This window comes from Leopardus geoffroyi, chromosome B4, assembly GCF_018350155.1.
Source record: "Leopardus geoffroyi isolate Oge1 chromosome B4, O.geoffroyi_Oge1_pat1.0, whole genome shotgun sequence".
NCBI lineage: Eukaryota > Metazoa > Chordata > Mammalia > Carnivora > Felidae > Leopardus > Leopardus geoffroyi.
Genome location: NC_059341.1, coordinates 140909225 through 140935916, shown reverse-complemented (window position 1 = coordinate 140935916; position 26692 = coordinate 140909225). Strand labels below are relative to the sequence as shown.

General features: G+C 64.1%; 1 protein-coding gene across 2 annotated transcripts in view; it reads right to left on the bottom strand.

Moving 5' to 3' along the window:
* Window positions 1-26692, bottom strand: part of TAFA5 (TAFA chemokine like family member 5) — a 196519-nt gene that overhangs the window by 98336 nt on the left and 71491 nt on the right. Inside the window, exon 1 of one of the 2 annotated variants that reach the window (XM_045465850.1) lies at window positions 26121-26351. The exons of the other annotated variant lie outside the window; for it this stretch is intronic. Coding sequence (XP_045321806.1) covers window positions 26121-26211 — 91 coding nt within the window. The 5' untranslated portion in view covers window positions 26212-26351. Of the gene's footprint in view, window positions 1-26120; window positions 26352-26692 lie in introns of those variants that run through there. 2 annotated transcript variants of the gene reach the window in all.

Genomic DNA, 26692 nt, shown 5'->3' with positions numbered 1-26692 from the left:
AGGCCTGGCTGCCTGAACTCAGGGTCGATTTGTTTCTTCTTCTTCTGCTCCTATTGGGTTTGATGGCTGGCATTTCCGTGGCACCCGTGGCTCGTGGCCCCAAGTTAACCGAGGTCGGGGAGCACAGCACTGGTGGCCTGGGGCTTGGGGGGCGTGCCGGTCAGAGTAGGAAGCGGGTTGAGACTGGGGGGGCAGAACAGGCTCTTCCCAGCACCGTGCGGTCAGGCTGATGCTGAGGCCCTGTGCCCGGCCCTCGGGGAGACACCGGTCCCCGGGCCGTGCTCTGTGTCCTAAAGTAGGCGTCTGCCTGGGTGCCCCAAACCCCTCACCAACGGGGGTCCTCGGAGCCTGGAGTCTGGCCCACACCCCCAGGAGCACCCAGCCAGCAAGGGCGGGACAGAGCCCCCCACAGCTCATTCGGCGCAAAAAAGGGAGAGCGCCGCGGTTGGGTTTCGAAGGGAGAAAAGACTGGAAATTCCGGCTCTTTTCTAAAAGTGAGGACACCGAGGCTGGTGGCAAATCACTATCTTGGGAAGTCAGACAGCTAATGTGTTTATCCATTCCATTAACTGCTCTCTCATTCCAGAACGAGTATGAAGGGCAACAAAGCAGTTAACTCGGGGAGGTCTAACCCCGCCGTCCTCACGGTCAGGAGGTAGGGGGACGGGAGGGACACAGAGATGCTCGGAGAGCACAGGGGGGTAAGGCACCCGCCTCGGCCGTCCGAGGTTCTGGATCGGCCCCAAGGAGCCCACCGCGCCCTGTGGGGCACCCACACCACCCAGGAGAGGCACAGGGACCCCACTCCTCACCCCGCGACGGGGCCAAGCAGCCCGATTACAAACAACGACCGTTAGGCCCCACCAATCAGCCACCCGACACCAAGCGAACCGCCCAGGGTACCTTTACAAGCGAGTAAATCCGGAATTTGTTCCGATGAAGTATTTATGAGGCCTCTTGTTTCAAAACGGCGCGGATGGCCTTTTTCTAATCCGATCTGTGCTGCGAGAGTAAATACAGAAACACCGGACGAGGGGCTCAGCACGGGAGCGCCGTGCACGCACGTGGAGTCCGCCCTCCAGGGCACACTTCAGGCCCCGGAGGCGGGGGCCCAGGCCCTGGGGGGCCCCATCCTGAGGAGGTCAGAGGCTACCCGCTCCCACTCTGAACAGCCTCCTGCATCAGGAATCAGAGCGTTTCCTGCCGTTAAGTCCCGCTTCCACGCAGCCCTGAGCTCACGCGCACAGACCACCCTCCCGGGCCCCATGGCCTGGCTCCGACACTGGCCAGCTTGCCTCAGTCTCCCTGTCTGACACCCGGGACGACTGGCTGAGGTCATCACCGGCCAGGTGCTCAGGACAAAGTCCCCGCCCTGCATGCCGGGAGAGGTCACTGGAGATCCTGTCCAAGGAAGTGGCAGGGTCCCTGCAGGGCGCACGGGACCGCTCGGTGCCGCTGCTGACCTGACCGGAGCCCTGAATCTGCTGGGCCGGAGCCACGGGCCTTTCGGGGGTTCCTGGGAGTCTGGCAGCCCCCTGCAGTCCCAGTCCAGGCGTGGGCAGGGCCGGGCCCGGCAGGCGTGCCTCAGTGACGTCACTCCTGATTTCCACGCCCAGGCGACCTTCGGCCCTGCACCGGCACCGTGTACTCCGAGCAGCGTGTTTGGGGGTCTCTCCCAAGCATCCTGCCTGCCGGAGATTTCCCTCACGATGCCAGAACCCGGTAGAACGCTCGTGGACGCTTTGCACAATGCGGACAGCCCGGATGTTCTGGTTAATCAGGACTCAACCAGGGAACATCAGCATTTTAGAAAAACGGGAGGCTCGGTGTTGGCAGAAAATTATAACGAATGAAATCCGCCCTCCCTTTTCGATGCCAGCGGACCTCTCCTCTAAGCTCTGCCTGGTTGCTCCCGGTGATGGGAGGCTCACTGCCTCTCAGAGCCCAACCCACACCTGAACGCCTCTGTAGCTGCCGGGCCCCCATCCACAGTGACCCCGGGCTGGCTGTCTTCACAGGCTTTAGGTCGCCTAAAGCCTGTGGCCACCACTCCTGTTCCAGCCCCGCCTCGGGGCCCCCACGCTGCCAGATCTCACGGCATCGCACAAATTCTGGAACCACATTTTACAGATGGGAAAACTCCAAGTCATGACAGAACCGATGACAGGACGTCGGTGCTGCTGGTAAAATCAGACCCGGGACCCCGGAGGCGGTAGCAACCCGGAGCACGCTCGTGAACACTCGTGGCACGGTAGGGGACGCGTGGCCAGCCTCGCGTGCAGTTCAGCCACTCACATCAAACACAAGGTGCAAGGCTGCAGAACAGCGAGCTCCCCTCCTCGGGGCATCCGGATCAGCCCCAAACTCTCTAGAGTCCGGTCGTTTGGAGAAGCTCCAAGGTTAAAATCTGAAAGAAAAGCAGGGATGCTCTCTAGGAGAGGCTGGGGTCCCTGGGGGGCTCTGCGGCCCGGCTCCAGCAGACCAAGCTGAGAGCCACCTCACAGATGCGTCAGGTGCCTCGGTCCCCCCACGGTGACCCGGAGCCCTGCGCTCTGTGGGCGCGTGCAGACCCAGAGGCTCGAGGGGGCCTCTCCGTGAATGCTATCTGCTCTCTCATTTCGGAGCCACGGGGCCGGGGCAGGAGCCGCTCACTAAAGGCCCCGTGCGTCGGGGCCGCGGAATCTCAGAAGGTTACCCAAAGCCAGGCTTCTAAACCGTGTGACCTCGACGGACACAGAAGTCCAGACGCAGGCTCCCGTCTGAGCTGGGGCTCTGCCCTCCCACCCAGGGCAGCAGGACGGGCGCTGAGTGGGGCAGCCACGTCCTCGCCAGGTCTGCCGGCTGCAGAGAGGGGCCCCCACCACCCGGCACCCCACAGGACACCCCCTTGTGACTCCCAACACATGAATTTAACCTGGACCCTGGCTGGTCCCTCGTGGGACAGTCGTGACGTGGGGATCAATGACACAAAGGACTATGGCTCACTGTCCTCGGGGCTGGAGAATGCCACTGTCGGGAGAGGCCGCCGGAAGATTCTGCCGGGCATCCGATGTCCACCGTGCCTCCAAAGGCAGGAGCAAAATTTTAAAGGTATATGCAAATGAAGGTGACCAACTGTCCTGTTTCACCTGGGACCCGCGGGGACACGTGGGGTGCAGGATTTTCACTGTTGGAATCAGGAAATCTCAGGCCAACCACAGCCAACGGGGGTCCATGAACGAAGCGAACTCAGCAGAGAGTTAAGCCTGGAACTCACAGACGACGCACACAGCTGTGGGGGCACGTGACTGCCGCGCCTTTCTCCTGACCCTTCTGTACGTACGAGGGTTTTCGTACCAAAAGGGCATGTGACCGGTCGTCCTGAACTCCCCCAAACCCATGCCAGGGGGCGCAGGGGTGGACGTACAACCGAGCAGGTGGAGGTGACCTTCTGCACGGGGACAGCTGACCTAGGATGCTGTGTATCGGCCGGGGGCGGGGCGCCTGGACCCCTGCCCGAGGTCACAGAGCGGGTCCCGGGTCTCTGCGCCTGGTCCCCGCCCACCTCCCCGGGCCTGGCCCTTGGGCTACAAACAGCCTCACTCTGGGCCTCAGATGGACGGACGCCGTGCCCGCGTGACTGAGTGACGTCCACGGGCAGTTCAAGTACCGACCGCAGACACACGGGGATCGACGCCTCGGGTCGGGGGTCGGCAAACCTCTTCCGTAAAGGGCTAGCTGGCCAGCGTGTGGCTCTGCAGCCAAGATGTCCAGGGCAGCGGCTGGTGCTGTGGCTGTGGGGCAGCGGGAGCCACGGACGAGACTAGACAGCAGGCGTGGCCTGTTCCCGCACAGCCTGCTATGGAAGCCACCGTCTGACTTTCACGAAACAGTCCTTTCAATTTTTTCAAAGACTTATTTAGAATTTTAAAACAATTCGTGACTCGGGGCTGCACAAAACAGGCCAGGGCAGGACCTAGATGGGGGCCATAGCTCCCCTTTGGGCCAGGGGGGCTTTGGGAGCGTCAGGAACAACCCCAGCGCCAGGCACTGCCCACCAGGTGGGCACAGAGGGTGAGGAGGGAGAGATGCCCAAAAGGCAGAACCACCGCCACACAGCTGGATCCCGTGAGCCCCTGACGTGGCAGGTGCCACAGGGGTTGGAGCGGCGCTCAGGGCGAGGAGGGGCGGCCCAGGGGAGGGGCCGGGTGACAGGTGATGAGCACGGCCCATACCAGCATCTCAGGGCGCGGGGAGCCCCGGACGCTCTCGGGCAGAGGTGTGGGTGCGACGTGCAGTCAGGGCGAGATGCCCTTCTCTCTCCGTGGCTCCCATGGCCTGCGTGCAGAGAGGGAAACTGAGGCCCAGCGGGCCGGGGGCCCTTCTGAGCTGGCGCTAACGGTCCGGGACACACGGGTCTGCCTCCGGACCTCCACGGCGGCATCGCACTCTCACCGGAAACATCCGAAAAGTCAGACGGAGAACAGTCAGGCCACCACCTTGCTGGGGCCTCACCTGTGGGGCTGTGACGGCCACGGGGGTCAGGACCCCGTGTCCTCCCGATCCCCCACAGGCCCCCTGCCCGTGCAAACACCCACGTGTATGTGTACGCGCTCACGGCCAGACACTTACTCCTGTAAGTGTGCACTTACACACGTGCACACTCACACACTCACCGTCAGACACAAACGGGCCCCAGAGGCCCTCGGCTGAACACAGGCGTCTCTGTCCCGTCGTGTGCTAATCGCATCCAAGGTGCCCAGATAATTGCACTCAGGTCCACAAGGCATGTGAGGCTGGGCCCTGCCCTCGCTCTGGGGCCCAACCCCCGTGATCACGTGACCACGAGGGGGGCAGGGCCAGCCGTGCAGATCCCCCCACCGCCCAGCCCCGACCCAGCACGGGTACCCGGTCAGCACGGAGATGCCCCTCTGGCCTGTGGCCACATCAGGTCTGGCTGCGCCGTGTGTATGAGAAGTGGCCTAATCCACCTGTGAGTGCATTTTAGCGTCTCTTTGCTCCTAGAGTAAAGGCCTCCCTGTGGTGACTCTTTGCTACGGACATGCCCATGGCACCCGGCACACCTGCCCTCACCCCCTTCTCCAGGGGACCGTGCACCACGCGCCGATGGGTGGACCTTGCTGAGGGCAGATGGTCTGGCTGACGGAGAGGCAGGGAGGCCCTGCCGGCCCAAGGCGGGCTCTGTGTTCCTGTCCTTCCGAAACGTGAGGCCAGGGGAGCCCTAGCAGGTGACGCCGGCCACAATGCCAAGGCCATCGATGGCGGTGGGTCCTCTGTCCTCGACCCAGGCTGCTCCCTGGCAGTCAGCCCTCCTGTCTGCCCAGGTCCCACGGGTCACGGCACAGGCGCCCGGCCCACCGGACAGTCAGGGCACCGCTGGGCAGTGTCTCAGGAGGCCTGGGGACACGGAAGGACCAACGGTCAACACAGACCCTCAGCATCACTGGGAACAGGTGCAGGAATGGGCTCCAGTGTGGCACATCACGTCGTCCGCAGACCCGGGTGCTCCCGACCCCAGAGCCTTCGCCCCGGCACCGCGAGTCCCAGACCCCAGAGAACAAACCCTGAGTTTACGAGAACGGAGATTTCTAGAAGCTGTCGTGCCTGTTGCCCAGTCAGAGCTGAAACAGAGCAGCTAACGAAGGCTGAACGAACGAATACCAGGAAGTAATAAAAACAAATAAAGCAGGCGTAAAAAACGCACCACAGGACCACACCTGAAAGGAAGGACGGAAAAAGAGGAATCGGAGAATTCGGGTCTACGGGGGCAGCCTCCAGAGACGACAGATGTCGGTGCCGACCAGGCAGGAAGTGACAGCAAAACACAGCACCGGCCACGTTAGCGCCCACAAACGGGACACGTGGGTACAAACCTATCAGAACAGGGACACACTCTCTAGGCGGAAACCGCGGATCCTGACGAGCAAAGGCACTTAACGAGCAGAGACGCGGTCCACGTTCACAGGACGAGGCCTCCAGGCTGTCAAGACGTTGGTCCTTCCCACAACGTCTACAGATTCAGCACCGCCCCAAACAAGATCCCAGCGAGGTATTTCAGGGACGCTGGCCGGCTGATCGTAGAGTTTCCATGGAGACGCAAAGGCGCCAAAGACCCAACAGGACGCCAGGGGAGGACAGAGCCGGAGGACGGCCAGGCCACACGCCCAGGACCCACGGCAAACTACGTGCGATGCTGGGCGAGAGCCGGGCGGAAATGGGTCCAGGGCGCGGCGGGGAGGGCTCGGCTACAGACGTGCCAATGCACCACCCCCCCCCCACCTCTGACCAAGGAACAAAGACGGTTTTCCAACAGAAGGTTCTGGAATGGCTGGAGGTCCACACACACACGAATCCAGACACAGACCTCACATCCTGCACGAGGATTAACTCAAACCGGGTTACAGACCTAAGAGTCAAACACAAAACCGTAAAACCCCTGGAGGGTGACCTGGGGGATGATGGCGGTGGAGCAGAGACCGTGGCTCCGTCCGTGGCCTGTGGCAGCCGTGTGCCATATTCCCTCCCCCTCTTCACAAAGCACTTGGCAATGACCACGTCCTGCCCGAGGGGCCACTGAGGCATCCGGCTGACACTAGTCCCTCCCTGGAAAACCAGTGTCCAAGCCTGGCCGCCAATTCAAGCCAAGCCCCTGCCTGGTCTCTGACCTGCCCTGCAAGCCAGGGCCCCCCATTCACCATGTGCTGGGGACAGACGCCCTCCTGTCCCACGTGCTGGGGGCAGACCCCGTCTTCTCTCCCCTGTTCTGGGAAGAGACCCCCTGCTCTCTCCCCTGTACTGGGGGCAGGCCCCTCCCCTCCCCCCTGTGCCTGGGACAGGCCCTCTCCTCTCCCCCGTGCAGGGGACAAACCTCCACCCTGCCTCTGAGCGCACGACCGCACTAATCTGTTTACGCTGAGCTTCGTCCTGTGCGTGCGAGTGCTGCCTCCGTGGTACCTACTGACCTTCACCCGTTCCCGTGCCGGCCACTCAGGGACGTGCTCGCAGCAAAGGAGGAGCGGGGAGCCGAGCCCCTCGAAGAAAAAGATCACGGGGCTTCGCGAACAAGCAGGAGCCACGCTGCGGACAGGTCCCCTCCAGGAACCTTCCTTCCTCCCAGAGGCCTGGCCCCACTCTGGGTGGGAAGGGCTCTCAACCCACCCCCGACCGGACCCCGTGAAGCGACCTCAGGGCCAACCCTCAGCCTCCACCCGAGGCCCCGCGAGGCCCCGCTCTGCCTGCCGTGAGGGGTGCAGAAGTCTGTCCACGTCCTAACCCCGCACCTGTGCGGGAGACCTCAGGCGGAAACGCATGTGATCACGGTCCGATGAAGTCACTGGGCTGGGTCGTAATCCAACGCGACCAGCAACCGTATGAGGAGAGGCAGAGAGATGGACCCCCAAGGAGCGGCCATGTGACGACGGACACACACACGGGAGAGTCGCAGCCACAAGCCCAGAAGGAAGGACACCTCTCGCGGATCCTCCCCCACGGCCCTCGGGAGGCCCCTCCGCCCGGACCTGCGGCCCCCGGCCCTCGGAACGAAGGCACCTCCGTGGTCTAAGCTGCTCCCTTCTTGTTCCTCTGCTCCAGCAGCCTCGGGAAAGTCACGCAGCCGCCCTCGCATCGTGAGCGTCCCGGCCCCAGGGCGTCCTGGGCAGGAAAGGTGACACACTCTGCCCACCGACCTCAGGAGCCAGCCGAGGCTGGGCACCCAGGGCGCGTCCCCCGGAGCCGGCCCCGCAGGCCCTCCACAGAGGGCAGCGGCCCAGGGACGGCGCCCAGCCGAGCGACGCGTCTTGTCCTTCGCACTCAGTGTTACCACGGGGCTTGGGGTCTTCCCTCAACCCGTCCCCGCCCTTCGGGCCTCAGGCAGGGAGGTGGGTGGCTGGGGGACGTGGGCATCACAGCGGCTGAGCATCCCCTCGGTACCCGCAAACTGCTCACACGCTCACCAGACAGACTGTGCCTGTGGGTGCCGGCCACGAACGGGGGAGCCTCCACCTGCCAGGGTCTCGGGACGGTTTCTGAGAGGTTCCGGAATGTGGACCTCAGGGCCTGAGGAGTTTATTAAGGGCTGTAACGTATACACCCCGAGTCTGCGACGTCTGCACCCGGGCACAGTGACCGCCCCCTCCCAGGGGCTCGCGCCTCCCCTGCCGCGCCCCCCAATCCCCGCAGGGCAGGGATGGCTCCTCGTGGGCCAGATGGCTGCCCGAGAGCAGGGTCAGCCCTCCACCCAGGCCCCTCCTCCATGACCAGGTTGGTCAACTAAGTCAGGGCAAACGTCAGAAAACAGCCCCCACCTTCCCCAAGTGTCGCTGGGAGAGCCACTCACTCTGGGGGGTCTGTGCCACGTGGCTGCTCAGAGGGTGGCCTGAGGCCCATGGGCGTGGGCTCAGGACACGGGGAAGGCCCCGAGCCCCTCCTCCCACCTGCCACCTGCCCTTCCCGGGGTGCCAGGCCAGCAACTCCTCCCGACACGCCGGGAGCCCAGCTCCCTTCTGGGCGGCTTCTGTCCCATGCACACGCCCTCACGCCGTTCTCCCCTTTTAAGTGGCAAATGCTCTGCGGACTCGGCAGGATGTACCGAGGGCATTTCTTCATTCCGGGCAGCGTGGGTTTGCAATTTTCCAATAACTGCACACGAAGTGTGGTCTGCACTACGGATCGAAGGCGGGTCACGGGCGTGTACCTTCCTGCGAGCCCAGGTGCGCACGCGATGCCTGGAGGACGGTCTTCCACGGCCCCTCACATGCCTGTTCTTTGGGACCACGGGGCGGGCTCGAGTTCACCCCTCGATGGAGCTACGCCCCCAAAGGGAAAGCTGCAGGGTCCGTCTGTACGGAAGTGACGCCCTCCTGACAGCAACTAGATGTTTCTGCTTCCCTGCACTGACCCACCCTGGTTTTCTACTCTTCCTTTGTCACTTGGCCAGAGCGTCCCTGGTATTAGAGGAGCCTTCCCTGGAGTGAGTTTCCCAAGTCACAACAGCAAAGAGCAGAATGCTTCCACAGAGGGACCTCCACGTCCTATCACCCAACATACACACGTGTGCACGCACACACACACACACACACACGGAAAAGTGAGGGAGGTGGCAGAGCCAGGGATGGGGAAGGAAGAGATGAACAGCAGGGGACCTTGGAAGGATGTGCCAGGCCCGACTGGGGCACAGAAATGGGGCACCCTGTAGCCAGAAGGGTGGAGGGGGCAGAAGCTGCCCAGTGAGGCGTTGAGCTCACAGTGGGGGACGGCAGCAGGACGGGTGCTCCGGCCTTTGAGGCAGGCGGGTCCTGTGTGAACACCCACTTATCACGGCCATCAAACCATCATCACTGTCACTATCATCACCATCACCACCGTCGTCATCATCATTGATCATCACCACCATCATCTCCGTCACTGATCATCACCGTCACCACCATCACCATCACCATTTTCATCATCCCCATCATCACCATCAACATCACCACCACCACCACGACCATGACCGCCATCGCCATTGATATCAACCATCACCGTCAACATCACCATCGTTAGCATCATCATTTTCATCACCACCATCATCTTCATCTTCCCCATCATTATCACCAGCACCGTCACCATCATCACCACCATCGTTACGACCTTCATGCTCATCACCACCACCATCAGCATCATAACAACAGTCCCCTCTCCCCGAGAAGAAGATAAAGTGAAGACACCCTATAAACCAAGATTCCTTCCCAAGTGTACTGCTTCCTGCTTGTACCCTCTGGAGAGACACTCGGCCTATTCCTCCCATCTCCCCGTAGCCCTGCTTCTAGGGGGCCAGCGAGGACAGGAAGGAGGAAATATCCGGGAGGCAACCACCATCCAGGGGCTCACTTTCCGTCAAGGAAATTCAGGATGACACAGGAGCAGGGCCTGCCATTCTCGGCTCACATTCCTGGCATGCTGTTGGCACAGAGGGGCGTAGGAAAGGAGGGAAAGAAGGGGGACTTTGTCCCAAAGCCACCTGTCCCCGGGCCACAAGAGGCGACAGCCAAATCCTCCGCCGGCCTGGGACGCGGTCTCCATGACAACCACAAGCAGCTGAGCCGCCAGCTAGGAGCGCCCCATCGGGGCTCCACACGGGTGTGCACAGGCCACTGGTGCCAGACAAGGTGCTCCTGGTGTCCTCTCCCCAGAGCGTCATCGTACAGCATCCCAGCACCCTCAGTGGAAAGACAGAGGGAAGGTGCCGGGGCCTTCTCGTGCCCCGATGGGATGCCCTGTGTGTGTGTCCACACCGCGTCGTGACCCTGTGCAGAAGCGGGTCCCTCGCTCTGCCTCACGTCTCCCCGGGCTGGGTGAAACCGGGGCCTCTGTGACCCCTGGCAACTGAGAGGCAGAGGCGGAGGGGGGGGGGGGCTCGCCGGGGCAAGCAGGAAAGTCCCGGAGCTGCCCCACCCTGCAACACATTGTCCCGAAAAGCCCGAAGTGCCCGCTTCCTGGCAAGCCCACCACTGAGCATCTGTGAGGCCGTACAGCTGGAGGCGCGACCGCCATCTGCCTGGGGACCTCCTCGCCCCACCGTCTCCTGAGACGCGGGAACCGGGAGCGGGGGCCTGCCGCCGCTCACACAGGCTGCCCGGCCCGGGAAGCGCAAGGCGGGACCGGAGCCAAGAGCGACGCCAGCGTCTATGACGCAAGGTCTTTTCTGGTAAATGAAACCTCCCACCCGGGAAAACGGAGGGCCCAGCACCTCCGAGAGCCGGTCTGGATCAGCCCCGTGCGCCCGTCCGCCGGGGCGCTCACCGCTCCGTGCCGAGCAAAGGCACGGCCTCGCGGTGAGGTCGTACCCTCCCCGGAAGGTCCAGGCGGGTCCAGAAAGGCGACTGCTGGCCGACGCGCCCCTGAGCCCGTTCCTGAGGGACCGGCCCTGCCTGAAGCCATCACCCCGTTACCTCCCCAGGCCCCTGCAAAGCCTTCTCGTGCGACAGGAGTCAGAGACGTGGGACCTGCCCGTCCACAGAGACCCCGGACTGGGCACCCCCAGAGGCCGCTGGGCAGCCCAGCACCACCGTTCCCTGGCCACGTGGCCCTGCTGCCCACCTCAGCCCTGGCACAGACACCTCCATCAGCAGACTCACCGCCTCCGACCCCACACGTCACGGCTCCCCCGCCCCCGCCGAGACGCTAAGAGGTGACGGTTACTCAGGGCTCTGTTGACCCGCGCACTCGGCCCTCTCCAGGTCTGTGCCGGGCACCTGTCAGCACCAGGCCGCTATGGGGCACGTAATGGGACGCGGCCGTGCACGAGACCCGGCGAGGGGACAGACACACGTGGTCTCTCAGATGCGGCCACAATCGGAGCCCAACACGCACGGACGATGGGCAGAACGTGCCTGAGCCGCTGCAGGAACGTTCTGTGCCACCCGTGTGGTAACGGAGACTGTCCCGGAGAGCGGAGAGCCCTGCAGCCAGGACGCCGCGAGCACCCCACACAGAACCGCCGCGGCATCGGAGAGCGAACCGGGGAAAGCGGCCGCATCGGCCTCAGAAGAGAAGCGAGAATGACAACGGCCCCAGACGCCCGCCCGCCACCTGCTGGTCAGGGGGACGCACAGGGTTGACAGCACGCGCTGCGGTGCGGGCTTGGGGGGGCCTCTGCACGCGACCCGCTGGACGGAGGGAGGCCCCGGGCTCGCTTCCAGAGGCACGACGGCGCACCCGCCCACGGGGCCTCGAAGGCGCGCACGGCTGCCCTGGCCAGCACGTTCCCTTCCGAGAAAAGACGCAGACGGGAGGGCCGGTGATGGGGAACCCGTCACGTGAACGTGGGCCCACACCGAGGAATCCCCCACAGCCGCGTGAGAGAACACCGTTCCGGAAAGAGCTCCAGGAACTACTGCAGAAAGGGCAAACGTAACGTTCTCGTGCGTGTGTGCGTGCGTGTGTGTGTGTGTGCACATGTGTGTGCGAGCGCTCCCGCTGAGGGCAGGAGACGCTGGAAACACAACCCGGCTGGCCGCTGCGGGGCACGGGGTCGCCGGGGAAGACATCGTGACTCGACACCCGTACCTTCCGAACCGCGTGCAACACAAGGTGCCATCGGCTCAAACACCCACCTTTACGCACACGTAACAGGAGACGAGGTGCATAGAGACACGTGTGGGTGCCCACACGAACAGCCACACTACTGTGCACGCACACACTTCAACACGATGAATCAGAGCAGACACGCTCCCTGTGGCAGGAACAAGCATGGCCACGAGGGCTGGCACGCAACTCGCAGAGCTGGCGAACAGCCTCCTCCCTGAGCCCCGCCTGTGGCGCCACTGGGGCCCCACCCCACCTGCTGGCCTCCCCGAGGTCCCCTCGTTGTCCAGAGGAGCCCAGCCCAGGCACGCGCCCCCCACAGAGAGAGTGGGAGACACAGAATCCGAAGCAGCTCCAGGCTCCGAGCTGTCAGCACAGAGCCCGACGTGGGGCTTGAACTCACAAACCGCGAGATCGTGACCTGAGCCGAAGTCGGACGCTCACCCGACTGAGACCCCCAGGCGCCATTTTAACCACCTGTCACCGTGCAGGGCAGGGGCGTCGAGCACATTCAGTGTGGTGCCACCGTCACCACATCCGTGTCCAGAACTTGGTGGTCCTCCCGAAAGGAAACCTGCTCCCCGCTAAACACCAACACCCCATTCTTCCCCCCAGGCCCCAGGAAGCACCATCCGACTTTCTGTGTCCGTGATCGGACCACTACCAGGCCGCCCGCCCAAGTGGAACCGAACAGGAGTTCCCTCGAGCAAGACTTGGTTCACGTAACGCCAGGCCCTCACGGGTCGTCCACGTTGTAGCAGGTGCCAGAACGTGCTTTTTCTTTACGCCTGAGTCATAGTCCACCTCATCGGCACGCGTCCCGTCGTCCATTCACCTGCCGGCTTTCTCAGGGCTGGGAAGGCCACCGTCCGCTGGTCTCAGACATGCGCCTGGGCCCAGAGCCGGCCGAGCCCGCGGGGAGCAGAAAGGAACACTCGCCCTAGGCCCCCCGAGGCGGCGTCCCCTCCGCCGTCCCCCACCTTGTCTGAAACAACTCCGTCTCGGTAACTTTCAGGACAACAGAGCGTCGTTTTAATCAGGCGAGGAGAAGCCTATCGGCGCAACGGCCGGAATCTTCCCAGACCAGCGAGCTTCGTCCTTCGTCACGTTCACTCCCTTGTCAAACCCTGAGATGCAAACACCGCCTTCAAGATGTATTTCAAAAGCTCTGCCACGAGCCTGCTTAACACAAAAGTTAAGATTTGAACAGTAATACCACTAATTCCCTGGGAATCAAGCTTACGTAGGGGGGGGGGGAGGGGGGGGAGATAATGAATGTCCTGTAAGAACCACACTGGAAGTTGCATAATCATACTTAATGATTGTGTTTGCATAATCTTGCCGCTTAATAAGGCTGCGAGATATCATGTAGCAGAAGTTTTAATTTACTTAGCTCAGAACTCAGCTGTACTGGAGACTGTCTCTGTTCTTAAAGGATTAGACCCTGAGGAAGTCGGCACGGCCCCACACGGACGCCAATTAACCAGCACCCGGGATCTTCCTCGGCCCCCGGAGGCAAGAGAGGTGCCGGGGACCCTCACCTGCGGGCGGGCGGCTCACTGCACCTGTTGGGCTGATGCCCATCCCCCAAAGTGTCACTTCTTGTGCGTGGCCCACGGGGACGGCTTCGGCGGCCCCCACGGAACCCCACTTGGCCTGCCTTCGCCCAGAGAAGGGCTTCTGGCCCCCCTGCCCAGCAAGGATCTCATCACCGCTGGTGGCGTGCTGATCGTCAGAACAAAACGCATCTATTGCCCCAGCCTCTTCTGTGTGGCTGGAGCCCCTGAGTGCCGTCAGCTGCATTCGGTCCCGGCAGGCTCCAGCTGGAGCTGCCGGAGGGGGGGACAGGGGGGTGGTTGTGATCGCCTCCCCGCACCCCTGGGGCCCAGAGGAACACAGGAGCCTAGAGGGCAACCATTCTGGGAACAGGGAGTCCCCCACCCAGATCTCTTTGGAGGGCCCCCGGGTTGTGTTTCTGCCCGGGAAGGTACAGGGAGAATTCCTCTGCACTTGGGAGCAGTGGAGGCCAAGGCTGCGGGCTCACAGCTGGGAGTGTGTGCAGGGAGACTGGTGCTTGCCACTCCACCGGGTCATGGGCTCCAGGAAGCTCTTCCGTCCAGAGTCGCCCGCGTGGACACGGGGCTTCACGCGCCCGGCGCTGACAGGTGCGGTCAGGTGCAGTGTCTCCCCGTGCAAGCAGCGACGCCCGCAAGACGAGGGTGGCTCGTGGGCCGGGGGGTAGGGGCACGGACTCCTCTGGGCAGGGCAGGGTACACCGAGGAAGCCCGTCTGCTCCACCTGCCAAGGCCATCCGAGGCTCAGTGACCAGCCAGACGAAGGCTCCCTGGGCGCGGCAGTCAGAGCGCCAAACCACGGGGTCTGTGTTCCCAACAGCCCACCCGGAAACACAGACAGGGTGCCCGGTCCGTGGTAGACAACTCAAAGCTGGAGACCACGAGCCACGGCCCAGCCCTAGACAAAGCTCCACGGTCACACTCAGTAAGGAGCAGGCAGCTGGCGGGACCCACACGGGGGCCCCCTGGGAACGGTGAGTGTGGCCCCGTGTCCCCGGGTGCTGACTTGCATTGGACACACACGTGCCCAGCCCTGGGAACAGACCAAGAGCAGCCCCCCACCCCATGCCTGAGAGCAGACACGTGTGTCACTCGGGGGGACAGGGCAAGTACAGATTCGAGGGCTCCCACACAATGGCTGGTTACAGGAACATTTCTCTGCAATCTGATAGCCTGTCGGGCTCAGACCTGGCGCGCCATCAGTCCTCCTCTGCAGACCCCTGCCCCCCCCCACCCCGGCAGCCAGCTTGGAAACCCCTCCCTGTTGCACCAAGAACGAGAAAGCCCTCGGCCGCACCGGTCTCCCTGCCTGAAGACCCGTTTCCCCCAACATCTGCCAACATCACTAACCGAGACCCACGTGGCCCTGGAGGAGTCAGCCTGCTGCCGGGCCTCAGTTTCCCCACCTGCGAGGTGACGTGGGCAGACCTCCTCTGTGCCGTCATCTCTGGGCAAACGGGCTCCGAGGCGTCACCTTATACGCAGAAGCGGGAAGGCGTCCAGTGAGCAGACAGTGGGCCGGGGACCTGTGCACAGACACTCGCCCAGGAGAGGGCAGCGGGCCGGTGAAGGCAGTCGGCAGGCCAGCCACCCCGGAGCTGCTCTGCCCCCAGCTGGGTCACCAGGGGACGGCTCCGTCCCGGGGCTACAGGCAAGGCCGTCACTGGCTCTCCTGTCCCCCCTCAGTAAGCCTCCCCCAGGCCCAGGACCCCGTTGGTGGCTCTCCAGGCACCAACCAGGTACCACGCCAGGCTCAGCCCCGGGGGCCCTGACCGCCCTCTTGAGTGACCCCTGAGATCAGCCCCAGAAAGCACAGGCAGGACCTCATGAAGGCCCCTTTTGCCTATGTCTGCTAAGTATTCTGGAAAATTCCATGTACCCTGGATCGTCACCCAACACAGGGCCCTCCCTCTGACAACCTCCATCCAGAGCCTCCCAGAGCCCAGCCGAGAACTGCCTCTCAGCCCCCAAGGGAGAGGGTCGGCATGAACAACAAGGAAGCAAAGGAGGGGTGCAAAGATGGGGGGGCAGTGGGGACACAGCAGCCAATCCAGAGTCCTCCACCCGTGTCAGAGGACAGACGGGCGGGATGGTGATCCCAAGCTGGGTGTGACGTGAGGCCAGCACTTTCCACATGCTCAGCTGTGACCTCCTGCATGCGTGAACACACCTCTCCCTCACCACCACCCCGGGGGACCTGTGCTCACAGCCCCCCAATGGGGGAAACTGAGGCATGGGGTCCTTAAGCCCCCAAGGTCAGTGGCAAAGAGAAGAGATGAGCATGGCAAAGAGAGTGTTCGGTGACAGATGGGATGAGCCAGTCCCCGGAAGGACGTCAGCACAACCAAGAGATTTCTGCAGAAGCCCCAGGGAGCCCTCCGGCCCCACCCCTGCAGCCACCTCCCAGGTGTCCGGGCAGATGCTTGCTGGGGGAGGGAGATTCCTGGGCCACCCCCAGCACCACACCCTCACGTCTGCAGGGGTTCAGGGCCACGTGGCTTCAGCAAGCCCCTCTCCGCCTTTAGCCTGACTCCCCCTGCCCCCCACCTGCCACCTCGGGGGACGTTACGTGACACGGAACAGGTCAGGCATGCAGGGGGGCTGACTACTGGCCTTACAGACAGGCTGGGGTGCCCGCCTCTTCCTTCTGGCCAGCACGGCCCCAGCAGGCTACTTCCAACGGCACTCGGTGTGCCCCCTTTGCCTGGGACTCCACATTGGGGGCACAGTCCTGCCCTCATCCTCGCTCGCCTGCACCCCTCCAGCGGCCCATGCATCCCACGTCCCCTCCCAAACCAGTAAAAGGACCATCTGTACCGTGAGCTCCCCTCCCAGAACCTTCCGGACAGCTCGCCGCCCTCCCCCAAAACGTGGTAAGCCACACCCAGGCATATGGCTGTGTCCGGCCTGCCACCTGGGGGTCAGACGCACTCGACCAGAGCCCCGTGGGAGCAGGAACCCAGGAGGCAGCCAGCATTCGGGCCTGGGGACCCCTCTCCCGCTCCCCAAGTTTCTGGTTCTGACTGGTGCTCTCCACCCGGGACGAACCGCCTTCCGATCCGGAAGATTCTCTAGGGAAAGCGGGTTCCATCTCCCTGTTCACACTCTGCCAGCGACGGGGGGAAAAACTCAAAACACACGAGTTCCCGTTTCGCGTTCACTGTCAAGTCACCACAGAACAGAGAAGAGAAAGTTCGACGAAGCAATCCGTGCACGAAGCATAAACCAGGAAGAAGGGAAGACACTAGAACCGCGTTCTTACTATCTCACCAGGTAACTGTCAAATTGGCAAGAGCCCATGCCCGTCGGAATCAATCTGCTTTGGGGCAGGCCAGGCACACGTGTCTTGTCCCTCCAGCGAGGAGCCGCTGGCTGTCCTATGGGTCACTCACCCCGCCCGCCCTCCAACCGCACGGGCCCCCAGGCCCCAGCGGAGCCCAACACAGAGGGGCTACGGACTGGAGCACAGCTGGAGCCTGCGGCTCTCGGATCCGCCAGATCGGGCCTCTGGCCCAGGGAGATGGCGTCAGAGCCCAGGCACGGGGGCCCCTTCCCTTCCACCCCAACACGGTGGGTAAACTGCCTCCCCAAAGATGGATCCACCCAGAACCTCGGAGGGTGGCCTCATCTGGACCAAGCGTCCTCGCAGGTGCAGTCAAGGCTCTTGAGACGCGATCATCCTGGATCTGGGAGGAACCGGAGCCTCCACAAGGAACCCGTTCTGCCCCCATGGTGGTCTAGACCGTGGCCTCCAGAGCCAAGAGACCGGAAGGGTCTGCGGCTCAAAGTGTCCACCCACAGTCCTTCGTGACGGCGGCCCCAGGAAGCCGACGGAGCCACCTGTCCATCCTGACCTCCATCGTGGAGCCCGGCTCCGCCGCTGAGCCAGCCTGGACACCCGTGAGGAAGTGACCAGCATTTTGGAGCCCAGCCCCCCAGCCTGCAGAACTCTCCGGAGCTCCCGGCGCCCTTGGTCCCAACAACTCCCAGCTCAGTTAGGTGCTCAGGAAACGTGCACTACACCCACCCCGAGTCTCTCCACGACGACACTGCACCCGAGTCCCACCTTCCTGTCCAAAAGAAGCCCTTTCTCTCTCTTAACCGGAAAGCCAGCGCCATGGCCACAAATAGAAGGTGCCCATAAAAATAAACACATGGCCGTTAAAATGAAAAATGCCCACCCGTGCTGCATAAAGCGTGCCTCACTCTGCGAAATGCTGGATTTATGGGGGAGGCGTGCTCGGAGTTTCCGGGTGGCCCCATCCATCCCACACCTGACCTGGGGAAGCAGCTTCTGCCCCACCCGGCAGCTCCAAGGTCATCACTTCCGTGGGCCCAGACACCCTGACCAGAAACCAGACAGACGGGGGAGGGCAGTGAGACCCAGCACCCGGGAGAACACGCTTCCCTGAGCCCCCGGCACATGTGGCGTGACTCCCGGCGACGTGACTCCGGTGACACGGCGTGTGCCCCCTCCTCCGCGCGCGGCCTATCCGTTTCTGGAGCTGCCCTGACATCACCACAAACATGTGGCTTCAAACAACAGAAATCCACTCTCCCGCAGGCCTGGATGTGGAGGGTCCAAGACCCAGGGGGGGCAGGGCTGTGTCCCCTCTGGAGACTCCCGGGGAGGCTCCTTCCTGCCTCTTTCTGCTCCTGGTGGCCGTGGGCAGCCCTTGTCCCCCAGTCTCTGCCCCCGTCCTCACCCGCCTCCCCCCACGTCTCTTCTCTTATAAAGACACCTGTCGGGGGACTTAGGGTGGACCCTCGTCCAGGACGATCTCATCTCGAGACCCTTACCTTAATTACATCTGCAGAGACCCTGTCTCCAAAGAAGGCCGCATCCACGGGTCCAGGGCACACGTGTTTTGGGGGGTCCCACTGCCCCGCTGCTGTGCGTTCCCCCCAAGTGCACACACTCGGGCCCCCGCTCATCCTCTCTACACACTGGATCCCACTGGATCCACCAGCTCCCCAGCACAGAGCCCTGCTGGCTTACAGCAGGCACTTGATCTGTGCTCGAGGCACGCCTACTGAGGCTGTCACGGGGCCGCGGGTCCTGGGACTGGGTGCGCGCTGCCCTGGTGCCCCCCGGGGTCAGAGGGCTGAACGCAGGCTGTAAGGCCCACAGGGCACAGTCATTTATAACAAGCTCTGGGCTCCGCCTTTGGTGAGCAAAGCAGAGGGCCTGCCTGGCTGCTTCTGTAAGCGGAGGAGAAAGAAGGTAAGGAGTTAATAAAACCCGCTTTCTCCAGGCAGAAAAGAGTGTGCTTAAAGATGGAACAGCCTCCTCTAATCACGCACGGGGAAGATACCACAGGGCCGAGGGCGGACACGGTCAGTCGGGGAAAACTGGCCGGGTCCTCGGGCAGCCTCTCAGAGGGCAGCTCACCCAGAGCTGGAGCCTTCTAGAACGACCCTCCCCGCCCAGGTCGGGGGACCTAGAGGCAAGGGGCAGGGCAGAGGGAGCCCCCTCGGCACATCCAACCACGGGATCCCACCGTCGGACCAGGAGACCGAGGCTCAGAACCGGTGGCTGGCGTCCAGGTCTCTGCCCAACCCCTGTGGCCTCCCCTGCACAGCGGGGTCACGTGGGCGGACAGACAGCTTTGAGGCCGACGTCACCCTGCCCGAGACCGCCAGCGGGCGCCCGTCCTGCAGGGTCGCTGCCGCACCTCCGTGTGGCTTCCCAGGATGCACATCTGCGTTCCCGCAAGGAAGAAAAAGTGGCACCCGGTGCTCAGCGTTGAAGGCCCTGGGGCCTTGGCCACACCCTGCACCTTCTGTCCTTGACTTTCCAACCACACCCTCCTCACAGGGTAGGTGAGGCCATGGGAGGTAACGGGGGAGCCCCGGCAAGACCAGAAACGAGGTCCAGCCTGGGCTGGGGGTGGGCGGCGGGAGGCCCCGCTTCTGAGAACTCCAAGGTGGCGTGAGGTCAGGGGCGGGGGGGAGGGTGACACCGCTCCACGGGTGACACGCTGACCTTCGGGACCCAGCAGAGCCCGGTCTGTTCTCTGTGGTGCAAAACAAGAACAAAAGAGGACAGGGCAGAGGGCAGAAGGCTCGGCTGAGTGGGGGCAGGGGGCACCAGCACCCCCAGCCCAGGAGCAGGTGCCGGTCAGACCCCACACAGGTCATGAGCCGGCAGGCTGAGGGCCCCCAGGGACGCCGCAGGGCGACTGCCTCGGCCCTTCGAGGCCCCGTCCCATCCGTCGGAGTCCCAGGCACTCGGGGACAGCGAGAGCTGGCGGCTGCCACTCTGGGCGCCTGAGGTCCACACCAGCCCTGCGGGTGAGAACAGCCGCTCCAGCAGGCGGCCTGTCCTCCTACCACAGCTCAGGGGCTTCAGGAGGGTTGAGCCCTAAGGCCTGGGGGCCCTGCCGCTTGGAGGGCCTGAGACACAAGGCCACGTCGGTCTCATGCTCCTGGAACCAGGCTGTCTGCGGCCGTCCAGAGCCTCCTCCCTCCACCGTGTTCCCACCTGCAGAGCGGCCTCCCTCGTTCAGCGAGAATCGGACGGAATGACAAGTGACTTGTGGACGCCACTAGGCAGGGAGGGAAAGGCGAACCGAAGACACGTGCATGACCACGGCAGCTCCCACATCAGTCCCACAAGAGGCAGGGCCCCTGGAGCTGCTGGCACCACCCCTCCCAGGCCGGACACATGGCACACACACCTGCCGTCCACGTGACGGGCGGCAGTCCACCCAGAGTGAGCCGTGGCTCAACCCCAGGCGGTGGTCTGAGTCTCTGACGCGTGACGCATCAGGCTGCAAAGAAACTTCCGGCGGTCCGGGGCAGAGCTCTGGGACCTCTCCGTGATGGCTGGGAGTGGCGGGGGCACGCGGGGTGGACCTCCAGCTCCAGTCCCTACAAAACTGTTGGGACAAAGGGGTTCCGTGCTCTCAGGGCTCACCTGGGAGCTGCCGTGGGCACCTTCGGGGTCGCACAGCTGCACCTGTGACGTGTGCCTCAAAGAGCCCACACAACAGGGAAACGGATTCGTGCACCCTGACTGCCTCCCTGGGTTCATCCAGGCACCTGCCTGCAGGCAGTGGAGACGGGGAAAAGCCGATGATCCAGCAAAGCCAGGGTCTCTGGGGAGCTGCCCACCCCCCTCCCCGCCTGGCGCCTGGAGGAAGCGCCTGCTCGCGTGGGGAGCTGGGGGTGTCGACAGCAAGGTGCCCCCCCACCTCGGCCGACAGCCGGATAACCCTCCTCCCTGCCTGCAGCCGTGGGCCACCCCTGCCAACAGCTTCTGCAGGGGGGCTGTCAGCAGTGTCCCCACGCACTCAGTAACTAAGTAACAGCCAGAAAGAGCAGGTGGGTCTGGCCGTCCTGCACCTGACTCACCAGGTCTACGGAGCGATGAGAGCCCCCCCCCCCCGCCGGGAAAGGCAGGCTATCAGCCGAGGCTGGTGAGCGGGCCCCCCAGGACTCGGGCCGGGTCCCAGGGTGGACCTCCGCGGATTGGGCTTTTCTCCCACCCTTTCCCCGTTCCGCTGGTCCTCAGGCTCCCTTCCTTTTGGGGAGCCCCCACCTGCAGAGGTGGTCCTGGGGTGGGGGCCTGTCCATCCATTTGTGGGGCAGGGGGGGGGGGGAGCACGGACATGTGCTCCCGGCCCTGGAGGGAGAGGAAGCCTTGCCCTTTCCCACAGGGCTCCCCGGAGCCAGGATCCAGAGTCCTGGGAACGCTGGCGACCACGGCGGAGGCCCCCCTGGCTGACAGCAGGTGGACAGCAATACGGGCCATGAACGTTCATCCAAGAGGAGCCCCGAATCCGTTCCCTGAAATGCGCCCAAGTAGCTGCTCTATGCTACCTGTGCAGGTGCTTACAGCGTAGCTCACTTCACACGCGTCACATACTTTCATGTGCTTTTCGTTCCTGTGTGACTCAGGACACAACGGACGGGCTTTCCTCCGCCCCTGTCCTTGCACGCCATCGCACAGGCGCTCTGGCCCCTAATTAAGAGGCTGTATTTTCAGTCGGGCCCACGATTCATGTGATATACTCCACACGCCTCAGGACGGCATATAGAACCACAGACACATGGGGCCTTTGAATAATTCAACCAGATGTCACTTACTAGTCATTAACATCACCACCAGAGGAGGGGACGTGGCCGCCCCTCCCGCCCCTTCTGCTCCTGGTGTCCCCAGACGGCATGCGGACCACTGAGCGAGGGCTCCGCACGTCCCCGGCGTGGCTCCCCGTGCCATTTTCGGACAGAACGAGGTGGGAGGCTGCTGCCTGCCAGAACCTCAGCCGAGGCCTCGCCGTTCCCAGCGTGGGCACGTGCACGGCCCCACCCCCACCGCAGCGGTGCCCCCAGACACCCCAGGGCTCTTTGGGGGCCCCCAGAGTGCAGACGCCCCCGCCCAAGGCTGCAGCGAGCTGTGTCACGTCGGAAAAGTCCCCTCTGTTCCCAGTCCTGAGGATGGGATCTCGGCGCTGAGATTCCCATTGAGGCTGGTGTGGGTTTCATTTATCAGATTCTTCGTCACATGAGAAACGATAGTAAATGATGATAAATAAAGGAGCTGGTTATTTTTAACGCCCTCCAATCCCACCCCTCCCGAAGCCACTCACACGTCCCCAGCCCCCGACGCATCTGCTGGAGGGTTGGGGAGGCGCCATGCGGGGAGCAGGTGGAGGTCACTGGCACAGCGGCCGAGGGCGGCCAGGCGCGGGGCTGCGGCCCTCTCTCTGTGAACGAGGCTTGCCTCTGCAGCCGCGACTCTGACGACGGAGCTGGGCACCGTCCCCCGGCCCAGAACCGCCAGGAACAGCTTCCCCGCCGAGCCCGCACCAACCCACGGCGGGCCTCCCGCCAGCCCCTGCCGACTCACGCCTCGGGGACGCGCATGCGTGCCACATAACCAGGAGAGGTTGTCGGGCTGTTTTCGAGCCAACGAGCATTTCCGACGGAATCCTCGCTCAGGAAGGGTGCCGTGTCAGTCCCCGATCCTCTCCCTGTCCCTTGTTCAGAACAAGCTGGTGGCTGCAAGGAAGCTGGTGACGCTCGGTGCCAGCTGCGAATCTCGTGACCACGACAGCAATTAGCGACTACGGAAGGCCGCCAACTAACGGAAGGCCGTTAAGGGGCCCGATGGGGTCACACGTGCCCCTTCCCAGCCTCGGGCTCACAGAATTACCCTTCCCCCTCAGAACAACGAGCTGACTCGGGACGTGAACGCTGGATCGTATCCACTCTATCACACAGCCTGGCCCGGAGCAGCGGCTGAGGCCTCGCGGGCCACAGCCACGGCACTCGGAGCCCCGGGACCGAGGCCGGCACACGGCGAGGGCGGCCGGCCCGGTGCCGACCTCCCCACCCCGCCGCGAGCGCTCGGTAGCAGCTGTAAGAGAGGCTGTTGACACGACACACGCCCGTCTCACGCACTCGTCTGCCACCGAAAGGGTTTCCAGAGAGAGACTTAAATCCCCAGACCACGTTCCAGAAACAAATCCCAGCTTCGCCGTTGCATGCAGACTTCCCGGCCTGCTCCCGCCCCCTCCGGGTCCCAGAGCCCCCAACACCTCGCCCCACGAGCGGCCTGGCTCGGCCGGGCATCAGCTCTCACGCCTCCCCGCTCCTTTTTAGTGTTTCTGTCGCTCTTCCTGTTACATTAGGCATCGACACAAAAGCCGTTAATCTGCGGGCAGTGCTGTAATCTGTCAAGTGAATAAAAGACGGGAGGAAAATATATTAAAGTCCCTTGAAGAGGAAGGTGGGAAACACTGTTATGATTCTAGCCGTTCCCGTAACCCCCTGTTCCGAGGCCCGACGTAACTAAGGATGTAGAGGAAGGGGTTCCCTCTGCCCCTGCCCCAGCACCCCGTCACCTGGGCACCTGCCTCCTGAGTAAGCAGCTGGGTTTTAAATCTGGTTCCCGAGACCCCCAAACACACATTTGCACGCTGCATTCAGAAGCAACAGACAGGCCCCTCTTGTGTCCCAGGGGGTCGGGGTGGCCCCAGGAGTGAGCCGAGAAGGTGCCGCCCAGGCCCCGGGGCGTCCCCACTTCCCACACCGGGGCCACGTCTGGGGCTCCCTCTTCGGCCCTCGGCCGGCCGAGCCAGGCGGGACCCACCCAGGGGTCAGGATCGTCCCGACAAAGGCCGGACCAGCCACGGCTGCAGTCGGGGAACCACAATGTGCGTGCATCTCCGGTCACAGCCCGATTCATCTTCCCAAACGCTGGGAGGCCGGCTGGCCAGAGGGGGACCGGTCAGCCACAGGGCGGCCCGCAGCTCCACACAAAAGGTGAAGTGTGGACAAACGGCTCCCTGGGCCCCCCATTCTTCATCCCTGAAAAGCCAGAGTCACGGAAATGGCTACTTAATCAGCCCTTTCGCACTCATCTGCAGACAACAAGTCACAACTGCCGGCCGGCCCGCCTCGCCGCCCCCCTCCCGCGGGCCAGCACGCTACTGGAGGGAAGAAAACCGGCTCCCACGGCCTGAGGACCAAGAAGAGCCCCAGGCCTCCCCTGTGACGAAGGGGACAGCCCCTTGCAGCCAGTGCCTCCGTGTCACCGCACGCTGACGGACCTCCGGCGCCTGGACGGCTGGACGGGCAAACACCGGGACGCCCTGTCTGTCTGAGGGACATGCGCCTTCTGACCACACGCCTGCTCCACGGCCCCGCGGCCCGGCGGCCCGGCCTCCTCGTCCTCCACGGCCTGCCACCGCATGACACACACGTGTGTGTATCTGTCGCTTAGAATGAATGCCGAGATGTCCTGTGAAGGGCTCTCCACGACCACCCACAAAAACACTTCACTCTGTGAGCCCCGTTCTTCCCTTAAACCCTGCCCTGCCCTGCAACCCGGCATCCTCCAACCCAGGGGACAGAAGCTCTTTCCTCCCGGCCAGAAGAAACTGTCCTTGAGACCCGACGCCTCAGGAGGATGGTGCTGTCCCCTGAAGGCACCAGGACCGCTCAGTCCCCGTGGGGCGAGCGGAAGGGACCCGTTCAGCCCCACGCAATCGGAGAGGCCAGCGGCCTGACCCTCTTTCTAAATCATTGCTTTAATATCAGGGAAAGGGCTCTTCGTCGCGGGAACTTCCCATGTAGACGGGCACTTTCGACCTTGGAAAGAGACCGTAAAACTTTAACGCGCGATCCCCTTCCAAGACGAACCCCCCCAAACGGGAAAGACCAGGGAGAAGGGTAAAGAGCTAAAGGCCCAACGAGGCCCAGCTGCCCAGGGTTCCCCTGGCCACTTGGGGGGGGGGGTCCTCTGGTCCCCTGGCAGCAGACACGGCTGAGAACAGCCCTCTGGGGACGTGCCAGCCCCGTGGGACCACCAACCCAAAGCAGGACCGCCCACTCCAGAGGCAGGTGGCGTGGCCGGGAGCTGGCCTCCAACTTCACCCGCAGGGCAGGGCAGGCCAACAGCAAGCCCCTGGGACAGTCAGCTCCCCCTTCAGGGCCTGGACCCAAATTCCACGGAGGGAAACGGCCACCAGGCCGATGGAGGAGGTCACCCAGCCTGGGGCTGGCCTCCCACACCTACCTGCTTCCCTGGGAAGCCAGCAGCGGCTCATTAATTAGGCAGGGAAGCAGCTGAATGTTGCAAATCCTTCCTTTGTAGGAACCCAAACCCAGGGCTAATGAGGACGGGCTAGCATTCCCCAGCCACTCCAGCTCCCTCCAGTGCTCAGCGCTCCCTGCTGGCCAGGGGGGCGCGGGGCCGGCCGCCCTGGTAGCAAGGTGCCTGAGGGCAAGGGCGGCTGACAGCCCCAGGCAGTGGGTACAACCGAAGGCCTGGAGTGCCCTGGGTCTCCTGTTCTGGCTCAGCCCCGGCTCTACCAGGACCAAGCTCCAGGAGAGCCCTGCTCGGGGCCAGGAAGTTTCCAGGAGTGCCCACCTGACCATATCGGAACCCGAGGTCCCAGAGTACTCTCCAGCCTCGAGGGTCCGACCGTCCAGGCATCCGCCTGAACCAAGTCCCAAGAACGGGATCCAGGGGCCCCCGCTCCAGCAGGCACCTGGAGGGCAGCCCCCCCCCCAACCCCCGCACTTTGGCGACCAAGTCCCGGCTCCCCGAGCCCACGGGTCCCCGAATAGGCTGGGAAGGTGGCGTGGGGAGCGGCATGCTGTGCGCAGGCCTCGCCCTGGCTCCTGCCGGTCCCCCAGCCCCGCGCGCGCGCGCGCGCCCCGGCCCCGCCACCGTGGAGCGCGGGTGCCATCTACCGAGGGCCCGCGGAGAGCGGGCGGGCGCCGCTGCCAACGGGGCCGAGTGGGGCAGGGGACCGGCACGGCAGCCTCGGCGAGAGCTGGGGCCCCGAGCGGCGCGAGGGCACAGAGGCCGCGGCGCCCTCCCCGCGCCGCCGGTGAGTCCCGAAGCGCCGGGCGCGGGAAGGTCCGCGCCGCCGCTCCGGGCCCGCAGTGGCGCCGGCGGAACGTGCTGGAAGCCCGGGCGGCCGCGGGGACAGCGCCCGGGGGCCGGTCCGCGCCGGGGACAATTACCTTCTTTGAGGAACTGAGCGTGAATCACCAGGACGAGGAAACAGCAGAGCGCGGCCCCTGCGAGTGCCCAGAGCGCCTTCAGGAGCTGCATCGCGGAGTGCCCACTCGGCCGACGCCCCCGAAGTCGCGCAGCGAAGGTCCAGGCGCCGCATCAGCGCCCCACCGGGTGCAGCCGCCGCGGCCGCCCGCTCGCGCCCCCCATCCGCCGCCACCGCCGCGGCCGCCGCGACTGGAGGCGCCACTCCGGGCGGCGATGCGCGTCTTTCGGGCAGGGGGAGGGGAGGGGCGGGGGGCGCCGGGGAGGGGCGGCGGGGCGGGGAGGTTAGCAGAAAGTCTCCGGCCGCGGCGGCCGCCGCTCCGGCCACTCGGCCACCATCGCGGGCTGCGGGGCGCCGGGGGCCCGGGCGCGGGGGGGCGGCCGCCGCGGCCCCATGAATCAGCCCCGCCGCCGCCCCCGGAGCCGCGCCGCCCGCAGGGCCCGGACGGCGGGCCGCGGATTGCGCAACGGCCGGCGGCGCGGGGGGGGGGGGGGGTGCTGCGCGCCCCGGCCCCTCCGCTGCTGCTCGGCGTCG